This window comes from Saccostrea cucullata, unplaced genomic scaffold (assembly GCF_032062105.1).
Source record: "Saccostrea cucullata isolate Sc308-1 unplaced genomic scaffold, CSIRO_AGI_Scuc_v1 ctg180, whole genome shotgun sequence".
NCBI classification, from domain to species: domain Eukaryota; kingdom Metazoa; phylum Mollusca; class Bivalvia; order Ostreida; family Ostreidae; genus Saccostrea; species Saccostrea cuccullata.
In genome coordinates this window covers 440,411-458,017 of record NW_026936265.1, presented here as the reverse complement: position 1 = coordinate 458,017, position 17,607 = coordinate 440,411, and the positions used below count along the sequence as shown (strand labels likewise).

The 17,607-nt window shown below is 33.3% G+C and overlaps 1 protein-coding gene across 1 annotated transcript in view; it reads left to right on the top strand.

Annotated features, from left to right (window-relative positions):
* The first annotated feature begins 1,818 nt into the window (after positions 1–1,818).
* The window catches only part of LOC134245162 (A disintegrin and metalloproteinase with thrombospondin motifs 6-like), a 32,308-nt gene continuing 16,519 nt past the window's right edge, over positions 1,819–17,607 (top strand). Inside the window, exons 1-9 of the mRNA XM_062727419.1 lie at positions 1,819–1,930; positions 3,064–3,428; positions 5,885–6,035; positions 9,051–9,268; positions 9,413–9,496; positions 9,844–9,971; positions 10,196–10,239; positions 15,798–15,903; positions 16,330–16,479. Coding sequence (XP_062583403.1) covers positions 1,819–1,930; positions 3,064–3,428; positions 5,885–6,035; positions 9,051–9,268; positions 9,413–9,496; positions 9,844–9,971; positions 10,196–10,239; positions 15,798–15,903; positions 16,330–16,479 — 1,358 coding nt within the window. The remainder of the gene's footprint in view (positions 1,931–3,063; positions 3,429–5,884; positions 6,036–9,050; positions 9,269–9,412; positions 9,497–9,843; positions 9,972–10,195; positions 10,240–15,797; positions 15,904–16,329; positions 16,480–17,607) is intronic.

Sequence of the window (17,607 nt, the reverse complement as noted above, 5' to 3'; positions counted from 1 at the left end):
GTTATATAGGTTACTAAACCTGAAATCAGGCAATCCAGCGCTTAACTCTATTCCTTTATCCAGCTAATGGTTAATGATAACTAAAATATTAAATTTCCAGAATGCAAGGAAATTTTTAGCACGATTAACCAAAAAACGCGACAGTCAACTGGTACATTTTTGGATCCTATATAAAATAATTTAGAAGAGAGATTGAAGAATTGGCGAATTCTTAAGAATAAACAAAAATTTAATCATCTTTCAAATTTTCAAACGTAAATAATTGTTAACCTTATTACTTTGTTCAACACAGTAAACATTTCTTGTAGCATATAATTAATTTCTCAGACGAAATCTGAAACTTAAATAAGCGTGAGCTAGAAACATTTAAGATCTCGATTTGTGTGGCATTTGTAGACATTTTCATTAAAGTGGTACGTACCTGTGTTTGGTACCAAAACTCTACTAGAACAATTCGATTTTTTCCCAATCTAAAGGAGTATTTCTAACAATTATTTTTCCTTTATTTGAAAATTATGACTATTAATACGACAGAAGCATTAAAATTAGATTTACAATTTATTCAACTTTTACAACAATATTGCTGAAACATGCACATTATAACTGATACAAGTGTACACTATGACTTTTCTCGAAAAAGGTAAAAGAAAGTAAAAGAACAAAATATATTAATAAAGTACCATCTTTTTAAAGCTTTCACATAATTTTGTATACTTCTCTAGTACAATTTGACGTTAAACAAAACCATGCACAATGCCCGTCCGAGTATTGACTCCGACATAAGTCGTTTTTGCCTATTTCGCATATATTCTTTATTTTTTACTGGCTGTTGAAACACTTGTGCCATATCAATGGATTACCACACAGGCTTGTTAAATTGTGCATAGAAGATCTGCACCTTTCGTACAAAATCGTCATCCATCCACGCTTACTTCGGGTCTGTGCAAGGTTACCGACAGAATACCACACAGCGCCATATGCCAATTAAACGTTAGCTCAATCAATTTGTGGTTTAAAGCCTCAGCCTCTCTTACAATGGGGAGATTTTCTCCAATCTACACTGTGTCATTGTACTGTTAATCCGTCCATTTTCCTTTGCATTCGGTTGCTTTGACCTCAACAGGGTGTCGCAATTACTGAAAAAGACCCCTCGGGTACCTCTGGGCTTTAATTTAAGGAGGTACAGTAATTACTGACCAGGTTAAAGATACTGTGTGAAAATCTGTGTCCAAGAATCTAAGATGTATGATTAGTCTCAGTGACTACAAAGTAGGTTTTGTTTGAAAGAGGTTCTCCGTGAAATGTTCTAAAGACAGGGTCCGCCACTTTCGCCCGCCTTAAATATCAATTCAAATCATTAAAACACAAAATTTATTCTGAAGCCGAAACGGCATTGGAACAGATTTTTCATGTTCTAATCACATGCAAATTAAATTTGGTGAGCTTGCTTTGAAAAATTGAAAGCAAATTATGGTGATGGACACGGTTAAGTGATTGATGATTGAGAAAGAAAAGTCTATATTGCAAACAGCAATGCAACCGAGTTAGTGTGGACATTAACCCTGGAAACGAGGAAGTTTGCTGAATCAGGGCCTGAGCTTGAATGGAATTACTCTTATTTACTCACACCATAGTAAACGCTCGGCTCGGGACATTTCATCTCTAACTCAAAGTTTACAGTAGATAGCATTAAAGGAAAAGTGTTAGAACAAAAAATTTTTTTTTTCACTTTCGTTAATTTATGGAAAGTTTGCTACGAAGTATACCTGTGAGTTTGGACTTCAGCCATTATTGGTGTCAAAGTTCGAAAATCTTACTATGAAAGTTCTGGGATTCGTTTGTATCTGTGCTTTAGAATTTATCTTTGCAAGTGCGAGTCAAAATCAGAAAGACGAGAATGAGCATCTAAGGATACAAAATAGGAAAACAGGTAAATTGTATAGATATAGAAAATGTTCTCCATTCATTTAGTAGATGCGTGTTAAAAAGCCGTGTTTCGTAAAAAGGTTGTATTATGGTGGCATATTTCTGCCCCTTGTGTGCAAGTTATTCTTCTATCAAATATGTCGACATGCAAGATAGATATGTTGACATGCAACAAAGTTTGACATGCAAGAAAATTGCAATAAAATAAACATCATAAAAAATCTTCATAAATCTCAAATATTGCCCACAAGTGACATCCAACATGCTAAATGCTACTTATTTATGTTAACATGCAAGATAAATATGTTGACATGCAACTTATTTATGTTGACATGCAACTTATTTATGTCGACATGCAACTTATATATGTTAACATGCAACTTATTTATGTTAACATGCAACTTATTTATGTCAACAACTTGGTTATTTTGACATGCGAGATAAATATGTTGACATGCAACTTAAAAGTTGCATGTCGACAAAATATGTCGCATGTTTACATAAATAAGTTGCATGTCAACATATTTATCTCGCATGTCAACATAGCTAAGTTGCATAACATAAATAAGTTGCATGTCATATGTCGCAAAATAAGTTGCTTGTCGAATACTTATCTTGCATGTCATAACTTTGCATGTCAGCATAAATAAGTTGCATGTCAACATAAATAAGTTGCATGTCAACATATTTATCTTGCACGTTAACATAGATAAGTAGCATCTAGCATTTTAGAAGTCACATGTGGGCGATATTTGAGATTTTTGAAGATTTTTTTATAATACTTATTTGATTGCAATTTTCTTGCATGTCAACATATTTATGTTGCATGTTGACATAACTATCTTGCGTGTCAACATATTTATCTTGCATGTCGACATATTTGATAGAAAAATAACTTGCACACAAGGGGCAGAAATATGCCACCATATTGTATAACTAAAAGTTGTTACAAAACAAGAGATCTTATTTCAAAACAACTCGGAGTAGAAGGTGTAATTATTGAAAAATTGTCAATTTTCTATACACAAGAGTTTCTATACACTTTTCATATATACACTTGTCCTTTCATATATTTCATAATGATTTTTTTTCATATTGTCAAGTATAGAATAATTCGCTTGCTTCGAATTCTTTCAGCAACTTTATTAAAAAGAATAGGACATTATGAAATGGTAATTCCGACATTAGTGGATGAGAAGGGAAGGTTCCTGAGCTACAATGTGTTCCATGAAAGCAGACAGAATCAAACGGGACGATCGCGGAGAGATCTTAGCAGGGGAGCCAACCCATCACCGGTCTTCTACAGAATATCAGCTTTTGGACAAGAATTCCATTTTAAACTAGAAATAAATCGGGATCTGTTTTCCAGAACATTTTATGTTGGCGCCCTCGGAGACCAAGGGGAGGAACTCGCGATGGATACAAAGCTTAACTGCCATTACGTGGGCTACAGTAGTGAACCACACGTCTCTACAGCAGCCATGAGCAACTGCTTTGGTTTGGTAATAACTAATAAGACAAGCATTAGTATATAATCTTGTGTAAAGATTGATCGATTTACATATGATGTTAATGAATGTCCTTCTTGTTCCAACAAAGAAGACTATTTTAGTTCATTGAAAGTTCGCCCAACTTTGTGTTGTAGTACCCTGTATATACTCAAATAAGGGTAATGTAGTTTTTAGTAAGAAAAAATGGTACCGAAAGGAGTTGGAAACACTCACTCGTCCCCAATAGGATCTTCGAGTTTGGACAACTTTACTTAATCCTTTATTTTTTAGCTCACCTGAACCGAAGGCTCAAGTAAGTTTTTCTGATCAAAAATTGTCCGTTGTCTGTCGTTGTCGTCTATGGCGTTGTCGTCGTTGTCTTAAACTTGTCACATTTTCATCTTCTTCTCAAAAACCACTGGGCCAATGTCAACCAAATTTGCCACAAAGTATCCTTGGGTGAAAGGGATTCAAGTTGGGCCACGCACTCATCAAATGGGAGGTAATTATGAATAAGTGAAAAATTAATGGCATTAAAAAACACTTCTTCTCAAGAAACACTGGACCAGGTGAGATGAAATTCATGTGGAATCAACTTTAGGTAGTGTAGATTCAAGTTTGTTCAATTCATGACCCTTAGAGGTGGGGGTAGGAGTACAATGACTGATCAAAATTTTACATAGGAATGTAAAGGAATTAAAAAAAATCTTCTCAAGAACAGAAAAGCTGTGATAGGTGATATTAATATGGAAACATCCCTAGGTAGTACAAATTCAGTTTTGTTCATATCATGACTCCTAGGGTGGGGTGGGCCATAATTGGCAATCAAAGTTTTTTTTACATAGAAATATATAGGAAACATTTTGAAAAAATCTTCTTCTAAAGAACAGCAAAGCCATGATTGGCGATACATGTATTTATACCGGTATGGTTCCACGCATCCTCGGGCTCAGGTAGTCAGGTATTGTTCAAATTAGAACGGGACACAATGAGGGATCATTTTTTACATAGGAATATATACTAAAATATCTTTAAAAATTTTGTGGGTAGCAGGTGGTTTAGGCTTCAGGTTTGTTCAAATTATGACCCCCGGGTTTGGATGTGGCCAGAATGAGGGCATAAGAATATATAGGAAGAAATCTCAAGAACATAAAAGTTGAGCTAGCGCTGATTTGTGTTTTTTTACTTAGGCCAGGTGAGCAATGTGGCCCATGGACCTCTTGTTTTCCTTTTTTAAAAGTTGATATTTTCAGTGCCTGTCCCTTTTTAAAAACGATCCTACGTCACTGTATAACATGTAGTTCAGTATAACGTGAGCCTAATCGAGGAATTTGAGACTGAGAATTTTCAGGAGCTAACATGGGAATCTAATGTAGGCTAAGTATGATATTGAATCTAACAATGATCCAAGATTTCCTGTTTATTATTGAAAAGTGTTATTTCTTTTCCTTTCTTCTATTTTTTTAAATGGAGGGGATTATAATTATTTCCTCCTATTTAAGGAATCCTTTTTACTCTTACGTTATAAAGAAGGTTTTCCAGACACCTCTTCCAACAGTGCAACTGACCTAGAGCCCGAGTCTTGTTTACAAATGGTTCTGAAGGGGATACTTAATTTTTATATAAAGTATACATAAAACTTAAAGTTAAAGCTAAGTAGCATACTTTTCATTGAAAAATTATTGACCTTCTATTTTTTCTATTTCAAAGCATTCTCAACATTTTCCGGAAAATTACAAATCGCGTACTCGATTTCAATTTTACTGTGCTAAGCCTATTTCCCGTTTGTCCAGACAAAAGCGCGGTAAAATCAGAGAGGACTGCCGATTGGTATTCTGTTCTTACAGGGATTTTCCACCCCATTTTGGGAATGGGGCCCAGGCCCTTCCAGTTGGGATTTTTACGACATTTTACAACTTTTTGGGAAATTTTATAGTAAGATGCATTTCAATAAATAAACACTTATCATGACTTGTGATAGTTAAAATTGACTTTTTACTTCATATTTTCAGAACTTTTCTTCAAAAAACAGATCTATTATCATAAAGTTTTAGCAAAGTCTTCAAAATTATGTTCATTTCAGTAAGAGTTCAAACCTGACCATGTTTCTTTTACATGAATTTTTCAAAAATTAAACACAGACTGTTCATTTTTGGGAAAAATGGAGTGATTTTGCAATTGGGAATGGGGCCCATATTCGGCCCTACACGGGCCAGTGGAAAATTCCTGTCTTAGTAAAGATTTTGCTTTGATTTTCAAGGCATGGGAAATGAAAATATGAGAAACATTTCAAGACAATCGATTCAAAGCTTTATTATTTTTTTTTCTCACTGAAGACAAGTCCAGTATCAACACGATCACGTTAAATCAAACTCGCAACAAAACCCTCGAACCTTAAATTTGTAGTAATTGGATTTAATCAATCCATAGTTAATTTTTCATTCATAGTTTATCAATTTTTTTTACAGCATGGTATTTTTCAAACAGAAGATGAGGATTATTTTGTTGAACCCCTCTGGAATGATACAACCAGTGAGAGTGGCAAAGGACATCCACATGTGGTCTACAAGCGCTCTTCAATACAGTTTCCTAAAGATAACGTCCATTGTGGTGTCACAGGTTGTAGTTTAAAAGTTTTGTCTTAAGTAATGATGGTTGGGGCAAGTGCATTTGTATTTACTTATGGCTGCTCACTATTACCAGGTTGGGCACACACCGCCAAATGGTCATTTAACCCCCGTTTGGTGGTCATTCGCCCATATCGGCGTCTTTATTAACCACCAAATGGGAGAGAAAAATCGTTCTGTTCAGTTCTCTGGAATGACGTGAAATGGCGCATAATTTCAACTCACGGGGAATAAAATATAGATATTTATCTGTACTCTGAACGAAAAAAATTAAAATTTCAACGCGGACTTTTTTGCGCAGTGTCGTTCAAATAATTGACAAAATCGTCACCTATGTAAACAAGTGTAACGTTTCTCTGTTTTAACTTTAAAAGAAAAATTCCCTCCATCTTGCGCGTAGTTGAGCCTATCAATCGTGTTGATCACTTCATATTTCTGTCATCTGGGCAACCGATCAATTATCTAAACCAATCAAAAATGACGATCTTTTCCAAACTGAATTAACTACGGAGGCCCATAAGTGTTAATTTTCAAAAAGTAAAATAAGAGGAATGGTAAGAATTCACTTTTATTTAGTTTATTTCGTAAGCAATGACTTTATTCTTTATAAAAATGCGATATGCAGTGAATTCATGTTAAAATAATCACTCGAAAACCATAATCTTGGAATAAAAACAGGAATAATTGCAAATGTCACTTTGTAAATCTTTTATTAAAAAATATTTAATAAATATAGTAGATACAACATAGATATGCATACTAAACCACAAAGGGTCGCACAGAAGTCGTAACTTCATCCTAAAAGAAAACAAAGAATAAATGTTACATTCAAATGTAGGAAAAATGAATATTATAGCACTAAGTGCCCACCATACGAATAAGATTCGAGGAGCTTGTGTTTAACGGGATTTTATGAAGATTTATATAGACGCAGATCGAAAAATCGTTTTAAAAGTTACTTTTCTAGACTAACACCTCATGCTTAAATGTATTTTTTACCGAACTATACACAACAAAATAATTTTTTGTATTGTTTGAGTTAATAGTTCTGCCGTCACGAACAGCTGTGGGTTACGTTTTTACGAAGTTCCACAGAAATTCCACATGGAAAATTGACTAAATTGTATTAAATGTGCGATGAATATGTTAATTGAAATTCCCCAATGCCTAAGTAAATGCGCTTTTGCTTTATTTCAATGAAAATTGGATTTGAGTAAAAAAGACCATAGTGATGGAACGATTGTCGCCGACAATCGATTGTCGGTCGTTAGAAGCTCTTCGATGCTACTAATCGATTATAAAATAAATGTCGCCGACATCGCTAACAAAAAATAAAATTGTCATACTTTAATTTTATTACCATATCCAAGTGCAAAGAGCATAAAAGTAGTGATGAATGTTGAAAACATGGAAGGATTCCGTATCTTGTTGATACTTTTACCGCCATGATTAAATATGGGGTTAGACTAATACCAGGAAACGGTAATATTGCAATGTTTTACTATGCAAAGGAAAACATAATTAGTCTAGTCAATCTTTAAACGTAATTAAAATCAGACATAAATACAAGTCTAACTTCTGGATAATTACTTTTAAAACTTGCAATTTTAACTAATTAAAACTAATTTTAAGAAATAATGAAAGGTGGGACTAATATCAGAAAAATACCCATTGCATGGACTTTGTAAAAAAAATAATAATAATAAATTCCCATTCTGTTTCAATAGTCCTATATTGTTTTAAAGTAAACAAAATAATATTTTCCACTTTTTAAAAAAGAAATTTCAGTTATCATTTTTGATTGATTGATTGTATACTGTTTAACGTCCCTCTCCAGAATATTTTATGTAAGTGAATGTTTTTTTTTGTAAATGTCTGACAGAAATCTGAATAAGTTTTAACTTTTCTATATTAATTTCCTTGAATATTTTATGTAAGTAAATGTTTTTTTTTGTAAATGTCTGACAGAAATCTGAATAAGTTTTAACTTTTCTATATTAATTTCCTTAAAGTTCAAAATTTCGATTATAATCGATTATTAATCGATTATGCCCAGCCGATTATTACCGATAATCGATTCTGATTTTTTTCCGATTCCCCATCACTAAAAGACCACCATTTGGTAGGTAAAAAAGACGCCGATATGGGCGATTGACCACCAGACGGGGGTTAAATGACCATTTGGGGGTGTGTGCCCAACCTGATTACAGCTTGTATGCTTGTTATTTTCATCTGTCTCTTCAATAAGCACACTACTGAGTCTAGATATTGATATTATAAGATGTATGTTATTAACAATTTTCTAATGGAATATTATAATACAATTTAATATGTTTTTCGGTGTCACCATAAAAACACTTGAAAAATTTATCAGCCACTTCAAACATCAAGTTGCATGAGACATCTCGACTAGCTGTTCACATCTCAACTAGCTGTGACATCACACGATGTCACGGAGCTCCTCTGAGCTTATGGAGACAGCCGAGCATCTGGTTGAAACTATAAAGACCTAGTGCAATTTTGGTCGAAAAACATTGCAGAGTTATTTTTTTGTTTCTTTGAAAGATTTCTACAAACTGACATTTATGCTTTATGTTATTATTTATTTATTTATTAACGCAAAGGACATTGGGTAGTAAAGGAGTTCTGGGAATGTTTCACACAAAAATTTGCCTGATGTATGTACAGATTTCATTCCGAATTTCATCTGTTCTTACGTTAGTCTATTGAGTTCGCTTCACTCGCTGTTAAATAAAAAGCAGTGTAAAGGAATAAAAATTATTGTTTCCTTTAAGCTCCTTATAAAATCTCTTCATATCTAAGGGACTGCTGTATCCACTATCATTAAATGAAACTTAAGTTGTAACTTTTACTCAGTAGTCTATAGAGGTTGTTGCACTCGTATTGCCTAAAGTTAGTTTGCTCTGAAATTAAATTTAATAGAATTATGTAAAGTTCTGATTTTTTTTCCCTTTAAAAATGAGTTAAAAGTACAGATTTATTGTAGATATACTTAAAAACAAACCTGGACAGAGGGATAACATAGCTCCTGGTGATCCTGGGTTAATAAATTCCTGGAATAAATTGAAATTTAGGGATCGTGTTAAAAGGTCAGCGGTCAGCAGGGAGAAAAATGTGGAAACTTTAGTGGTGGCCGATCACAAAATGGTGGAATACCATGGGAAGAAAGTCATACAGTCTTATGTCCTGTCTATTATGAATATTGTGAGTACAATTGCAGTGTACAGTTATACACAATATGTTTGAAGCTCCACCTAAGTGCGCATTGCAATCGGATTTTTTTGTTCAAAAATGATTATTATGATTTAATGTTGATTTTAAGATAAAAGTATTTTCATTTGAGGTCAGGTGGCCAAATTATATCATGATGCCAGCATTGGAAATGCAGTCAATATTGTTGTGAGTCGACTGATAGTGTTTGAAAAACCTCAGGTGAGAACAATACATGTTCATTAATCAGGCTTTTAATGAGATAATATATATGCATACGTACATGTTTGTCTTTATTTGATTCCTTTAACAAATATATCTTTTTTCAGCAAGTCTTGTTCATATAAAATGTCAAGAATTTTTGGTGATGAGTTGCTATCACTTTGAACAAATTTCCTTATCACAGGTCAAGGTCAAAACACTTAAAGAATTTTGCAAATAGTAATTGTTTATCTTCCTGATAAGTTTTTGCATCTTGCTTGATTTTTGCAGCTTTTAATCCATAAGTATTTTAGATGCTTTTTATCTGCATTCATCTTCTGATTATAAATTTTTCTTTAATATTTCAGAAAAACTTGACATTGAATCATGATGCTGACCATTCTCTGGACAAGTTTTGTAAATGGCAGCACCTTTTAAATCTCTCCTCTCCAGATAATGGTGCAATGCATCATGATAATGCTATCCTACTGACAGGGTAAGAAATGGTTGTTTAAAAAGTGAAGTAATATTTTTACCTGTTTCAGTGCTTGCTTTTATTATTATGCTTTCAAAACCTTGTGTCAAACTGGATGGAACCGAGAAAAAACTTTGAGATCTGAGATATGGAGAGGAAAATATAAAAATAAATGTTAAGGTCGACATTTTTTCATGATACAGTACCATTGTCTCTTGAATTAAAGATTGTTGTATTTTCTCTAGGTTTGACATTTGTTCATATAAGAATGAACCTTGTGGTACTTTAGGTGAGTGTTACTTTTTTAATGTCATATTAAAGTTCATAAAAATCCATAACAAAGATCTATATAAATGAAAAATTTTACAAGCATATATTGTACATTTGAAAATGAGATAAATATGATTTACCAACAAATTTCACAGAAAAAAGTTTCTTGAAAAAAAAAATTAAGCCAAATGCCTCCATCACTGTATGAGATTTATTTACAGCACAAGGTCACTTGGACTTATGAAATTACTTTGCTATATCCGTAATTTGTTATAACCGTACAGTACAGGCAACGCGGATCCCGTATTAGACCGCGTCCCCTCCGCGGTGTATTAATCCTTTCCGCGTTACACCGTCGCGGGTTTTGATCACGGTGCTACCTGAGACCGTGTTTACACCGCGGCGGGGCCCGCTACCGTTATTCTTCAGCTTAGATGTTCTTACCTGTAAAGTATTGTCGATTTTTAATCGTGTCGAAATGAGGGGGGAGGATTACGACCACATTAATATTAATAGATTTATACCATTACATAGATTCTTTAAAAAATCATTTTTAAGTTTTATCAAATTGTTTAATAAAAAACATCTTTCTTTTTTTTTTTTTTTACCAATGGTCACTCAAAATTAATTAATTCTCAATAACGTCTGTTAAAAGTAATACATGTACAGTATAGGATGAAATAAAGTCGAATAATTTATCGAATATGTTACTTAAAGTTTATTTTCAAAATCAATAATGCCACCCCAAATGATCTTCAAATTGCTAAAAAGGTATAATTAAAATTTAAAGAATGTTATGATATCGCTTCTCTTTATATGCACTGTAATCCGCTGTTCGTAATTAGCCCGTGCAGTTGCAGTTACATGTAGCTATGTGTTTATTTATCTGCGAGATTATATCAGTCATTTGGTTTCATTTAGAAAAGTAGCGTTACTTCTGTATACATGTCTGTTATAAATAATGGCATGAAAAACGATGATAGATAGTGATACATAATTACAATTAAATTTTAACAAAACACGCGTAAGTGTAGGAATACCGTTGCTCCATTATTATGCGCTACACTGTAACACTATGAACTAAATATCGACCTTTTTTTTTGGGGGGGGGGGGGGGGGTCTTGTTAATAAAATAATCACAGGTATTTCTATTCAGAATATCAATAATATCATAGCTAGTATTTGAATGTATTTCTATTTTCTGCTCTTTTCGAAAATTACTAAAATCATGTTTATGAACATAAACAAATTTCAGATTTCTCCGGTTCAAATAAAAGCAAACACAAATATGGGCCCTTAAAATATTTGAACACACAACACAGAAATTAACTTATTTTAATCAGCAAGTTGCCATGCTTTAAGTTTTCTGTGTAACCGTTCGGTTTTCCTCAGGTAAGTTTGGTGTGGAGTGGAGCTTACTCAAAGCGGATGAGAAGCCCCGAGGGAACGACGCTGTCTAGTGTACATACTACCTATATACACAGGATGTTACCTGAGTGTATTACCTGTATGCGTTTTCCTACGACATTGTAAAACGAAGCCGTTTTTTTTTTTTCATGTGTAGCTCATGAATTGAAATGCAAGAAATAAAGAATGTTTTTGTTGCAGACAGAATCCTTTTTAAATTTTTTGTTTCAAATAAATATTTTCAAGAATTCGACAATTTTAATATACTGTGTTTTCCTTAATCAAATTTTATAGCAAAAATACATTTTATTTTACCACCAAAATCTGTCGTTGTAATCTGGCGACAAAAAGGGAAGTAATTCAAATTACATGTCATGTACATATGCTAAACGAAAGAAGAAAGTGGATCATAAACAAGTCTCTCGATAAATAACAATAAAACTTAGACAAATTCGACAGATGGTCAATAAACTGATAAATCAGCGGTAGTTTTATTCGCTAAACTTAAGAAATTGATATACTGATCAAAAAGGAGGAAAAACGACCATGCACGTGCCTTAATACTGTGATATTTTTCTTCTCTCTATCTCCTCTCTCTCTCTTTCAATCTTCTAACTGGTACAGATATAAACAGACACGAAATAACATAGTAATGGATCATTATTTGATTTAATTGATATCAAATACTTCATTAATTTGCTTTAAAATTTTTTTTTTTTTTTTACTTTTATTCTTTTTATACACTCCGTTTAAAAAAAAGCAACAATAATTTGACACAAATTCCAAGGCTAATATCGCATCTGAAAATGATATCAATGAAATAATAATGAAACAATGAATCAAATGTGTTGTTGAATGGCTAGACAACGACGTGCACATCCAGCAAGCGTTACCCAAGGTATACTATAAGACAGGTGTGAAACCCCCAGGGCATATCGTTTCCTGCTCAGGCACTGCTAATCCCTATACACAGGAAATGATCGCGGCTAATACTTAATACACAAAGAAACAGAATTTGTCAAAGAAAACAAAAATATATGAATTTTTGCATTGAATATTTATTAATATAAACTATAATTTCGTCTGTGAAGTTTAACATTACACCTGCACATCCTATCTTATCTATTGAACAATATTAAAATTAAAAAGAAAGACATTATATTAAAAAGTAAAACATGATAATGTGAAGGTGAAAAACGATATTTTTTCTTGATCTCTTGTATAAAGTTCACGTGCTCAAAGTTAACTCTCGTCATCGAATGCTTTCCGGTCATTTGACAATTTGAGAAAAATGCCTGCACATTTATATAAAAGAGGGAAATACATTAAAGAAAATTAATTAATTAAATTAACTTAATTTGGGAACAGAACATAAACGATGAGAAATAAAGAAGAATAGAACTTTTTCTTGATATCTTGGATAAAGAAAATTTAAGTTCACGTGCCCACTACATGTAACTGCAAATGCTCGTCATCGGATGTTTTCCGGTAATTTGACACTTTAAGAAAAAGCCTGTACATTTTATATACAATAAATCGAAATTAATTAATAAACAATATGAAGATGTACATTTTTTAAAAGATGTACATTTTTTTTTTTCAAATGAATGCTGAAAATCGTTCATCGAAACTTAAACAGTCTGAGTTCAACATTTTTTACAGTTTGCATATAATATTAAGATTAAAAAAAAAAAAACTAATTAAAATTTCTAGTATTTAATTTTGTTTCTTGATAGATTCTTAATAACACAAAATAATTAACCAATTGCAAAGACGTAACAATTTAATAAAATTTTCTATTCAATTTCAAAGATTGATATGTAATTTTAGAAACAAAAATAAACTTATTTTTTCTTAGTTTAAATTCTATTCATAGCAAAATTTATTAATAAATACACGTTTTTTTTTTTTTGTTTGTTTGTTTGTTTGTTTGTTTGTTTTTAGCTCTACTGGTCAGAGACCAGAAGAGCTTATGCGATAGTAATGCGTCCGGCGTCCGTCCGTCTGTCCGTCTGTCTGTCTGTCTGTCCGTCTGTCCGTCTGTCTGTAAACAATTTTTCAAAATGCTACTCCTCCTACAGTTTTGGTCTGATTTCAGTATAACTTGGCACACAAGTAGACTATACTAAGATACGTAATTCTGTGTATCGGTTTTTGATTTCGATGAACGGTGTTGCCGTGGTTTCTAAAAATAGAAATTTCTGTGAAATTCTTTCAAAATGCTACTCCTCCTACAGTTTTGGTCTGATTTCAGTATAACTTGGCACACAAGTAGACTACACTTAGATACATAATTCTATGTATCGGTTTTTGATATCGATGAACAGTGTTGCCGTGGTTACTAAAAATAGAAATTTCTGTGAAATTCTTTCAAAATGCTACTCCTCCTACAGTTTTGGTCTGATTTCAGTATAACTTGGCACACAAGTAGACTACACTTAGATACATAATTCTATATATCGGTTTTTGATATCGATGAACGGTGTTGCCGTGGTTACTAAAAATAGAAATTTCTGTGAAATTCTTTCAAAATGCTACTCCTCCTACAGTTTTGATCTGATTTCAGTATAAGTTGGGAAACAAGTAGAATACACTAAGATACATAATTCTGTGTATCGGTTTTTTATTTCGATGAACGGTGTTGCCGTGGTTACTAAAAATAGAAATTTCTGTGAAATTCTTTCAAAATGCTACTCCTCCTACAGTTTTGGTCTGATTTCAGTATAAGTTGGCAAACAAGTAGAATACACTAAGATACATAATTCTGTATATAGGTTTTTATTTTCGATGAACGGTGTTGCCGTGGTTACTAAAAATAGAAATTTCTGTGAAATTCTTTCAAAATGCTACTCCTCCTACAGTTTTGGTCTGATTTCAGTATAACTTGGCACACAAGTAGACTACACTAAGATACATAATTCTGTGCATCGGTTTTTGATTTCGATGAACGGTGTTGCCGTGGTTACTAAAAATAGGACTTTCTGTGAAATTCTTTCAAAATGCTACTCCTCCTACAGTTTTGGTCTGATTTCAGTATTACTTGGCAAACAAGTAGAATACACTAAGATACATAATTCTGTGTATCGGTTTTTGATTTCGATGAATGGTGTTGTCGTGGTTACTAAAAATAGAAATATCTGTAAAATTGTTTCAAAATGCTACTCCTCCTACAGTTTTGGTCTGATTTCAGTATAACTTGGCACACAAGTAGACTATACTAAGATACATAATTCTGTGCATCGGTTTTTGATTTCGATGAACGGTGTTGCCGTGGTTACTAAAAATAGGAATTTCTGTGAAATTCTTTCAAAATGCTACTCCTCCTACAGTTTTGATCTGATTTCAGTATTACTTGGCAAACAAGTAGAATACACTAAGATACATAATTCTGTGTATCGGTTTTTGATTTCGATGAATGGTGTTGTTGTGGTTACTAAAAATAGAAATATCTGTAAAATTGTTTCAAAATGCTACTCCTCCTACAGTTTTGGTCTGATATTAGTATTACTTGGCAAACAAGTAGAATACACTATGATACATAATTCTGTGTATCGGTTTTTGATTTCGATGAATGGTGTTGTCGTGGTTACTAAAAATAGAAATGTCTGTAAAATTGTTTCAAAATGCTACTCCTCCTACAGTTTTGGTCTGATTTCAGTATAACTTTGCACACAAGTAGACTACACTAAGAACAAAAAGAGACTTTATCACCGATCATTATTCTATTTAATGCTGTTTATAAAGTTTCAAATCCCAGTTGCTTAAGTACTTTCTCTTCCTTTGCTATAAGTTCAAACCAGTAGAGCTTCAGTCTCGACAGAGACTTCTGGTTTTTTTTGTGACAGGGAAAATTCGCAAATTACAATTCGGGGAGATAACTCCCGTTTGTATACGATACTAATTGTCAGTAATTGATCGATGATTTAACCGCGGCGGGGACAGATAAGTGATGAATTTCCCGCGGAGGGAACGCGGTTTACCTGTCTACCTGGCCAAATACCGCGTTGTGATTATACCGCGGCGGGGACGCGGTAAATACAGGATCCGCGTTGCCTGTACTGTATAAGGAATTCATTAAATTTATATAACAGGGGATCCAAGATGACTTCGCTATATCCGTGAATTCGCAATATCCATGTTCTTACTAAATGAGTTTTATTGTACATACAGGCTTGGCCCCTGTGAATGGTATGTGTGGAGGAGACAGAAGCTGTAGCATTAATGAGGATATTGGTCTAGCCTCTGCATTTACCATCGCCCATGAAATTGGACACAAGTAATTCTGTTTGTTTTCTTAAAATATATTTTTTGATTCTTAAATCTGATTTCTTATCAGTAAAAATGCACTTATACATTATGATTTTAAAGTATTGACCAAAAAAAAAACACCAAGAAAAACATGAATTCATATACTATGTTTAAAGAGGCTGGGTGGTCATGGCCATTTTTAGACTTTTTTGATCTCCTTTAGAAGAAGAGCTCCATATAAAGATATAATAAAATGATCAAATTTCACAACTAAAGTTTATGAAATTTTTCTTTGCCAAATGACAGTTGACAGCTCAAGATATCATATCTAAAAAAATAAGTTATATCTGGTGGTTAATAAAAAAATAATCTGTTGACCCCCAGCCTCCTTAAATATGTACATTGCAAATTATGAAAATTGTGATTATTTCCCAATCTTCATATATCTGAACAGCTTTGGAATGCAGCATGATGGATCTGGGAACCTGTGTGGAGTACCAGGGTCTAACCTGACGGCAGGACTAATGGCAGCCCAGCTGTCTAAGGAGACCAGACCATTTAACTGGTCCTCGTGTAGCCGTGACGCTATAACAGAGTTTATAGAGTGAGTCTGGTCATGAGGGGTCTACTTATTAAAAGGGGTCACAGACATCTGAGAATTATAATATTGCCAAATTATTTTCTTCAGCAGAAAATTAATGTGAAAACCAAATTACACTTTTTTATGTGCCTGGATTGATAGATCGGGGGCATATATTGTTTTTATCCTGTCTATTTATCTGTTTGTTTGTCTGTTTGTCTGTCGTAAACTTTAACCTTCGCAATAACCTATGAACTGTGAGAAATTCATATTTGGTATGCATACTCCACTAATTCAGCTCTTCCAAATTGCACCAAGGTCAATGACCTTGTGACCTTGACTGTGACCTATATGCTGAAAATAGCCTTTTTGATCCTTTGTCATAAATTTTGAACCATAACAGATAGAGACTTCATATTTGGTATGCATACTCCACTTATTGTGTTGTATCGCATAAGTAGAATTTTTAGCAAGGATTCAATTTTGGCATTATTAGCGAGGGTGCTGACATCGCTAAAATTATATATCGCTAAAAATTAAATGCGTATTATTTGCAATAGCTTCTTTAGTTAGCATTTTGAAATCGCTAAATTTACTTCTCACTAAAAATAAAATACCAAACCTTAGGTAGAAATCGCTAAATTTGTGTCTCGCTAAAATTTCCACTCATACGGTATGAAGTGACACCAGGTCAATGACTTTGTTAGCTTTACTGTGACCTATATGCTAAAAATAGTTTTTTAGAATTGTGTATTTTGTTCCCGCAGAGTGCATAGTGTTTCATTAACTCGTTTTGTTTTATATGCACTTTTATGCTGCGAGATAAATTTGACAGGGGTATATAGTGTTTTTAAAGTATGTCTTCAATCTTTTCAACCTTTTATTAGCTCACCTGAGCCGAAGGCTCAAGTGAGCTTTTCTGATCACATTTTGTCTGTAGTCCGTCTGTCTGTCTGTAAACTTTTCACATTTTCGACTTCTTCTCAAGAACCACTGGGCCAGTTTCAACCAAACTTGCCGCAAAGCATCCTTGGGTGTAGGGGATTCAAGTTTGTTCAAATGAAGGGCCATGCCCTCATTCAAGGGGAGATAATTGGGAATTAATAAAAATTTGGTGGTATGTTTTAAAAATCTTTTTCTCAAGAACCACTG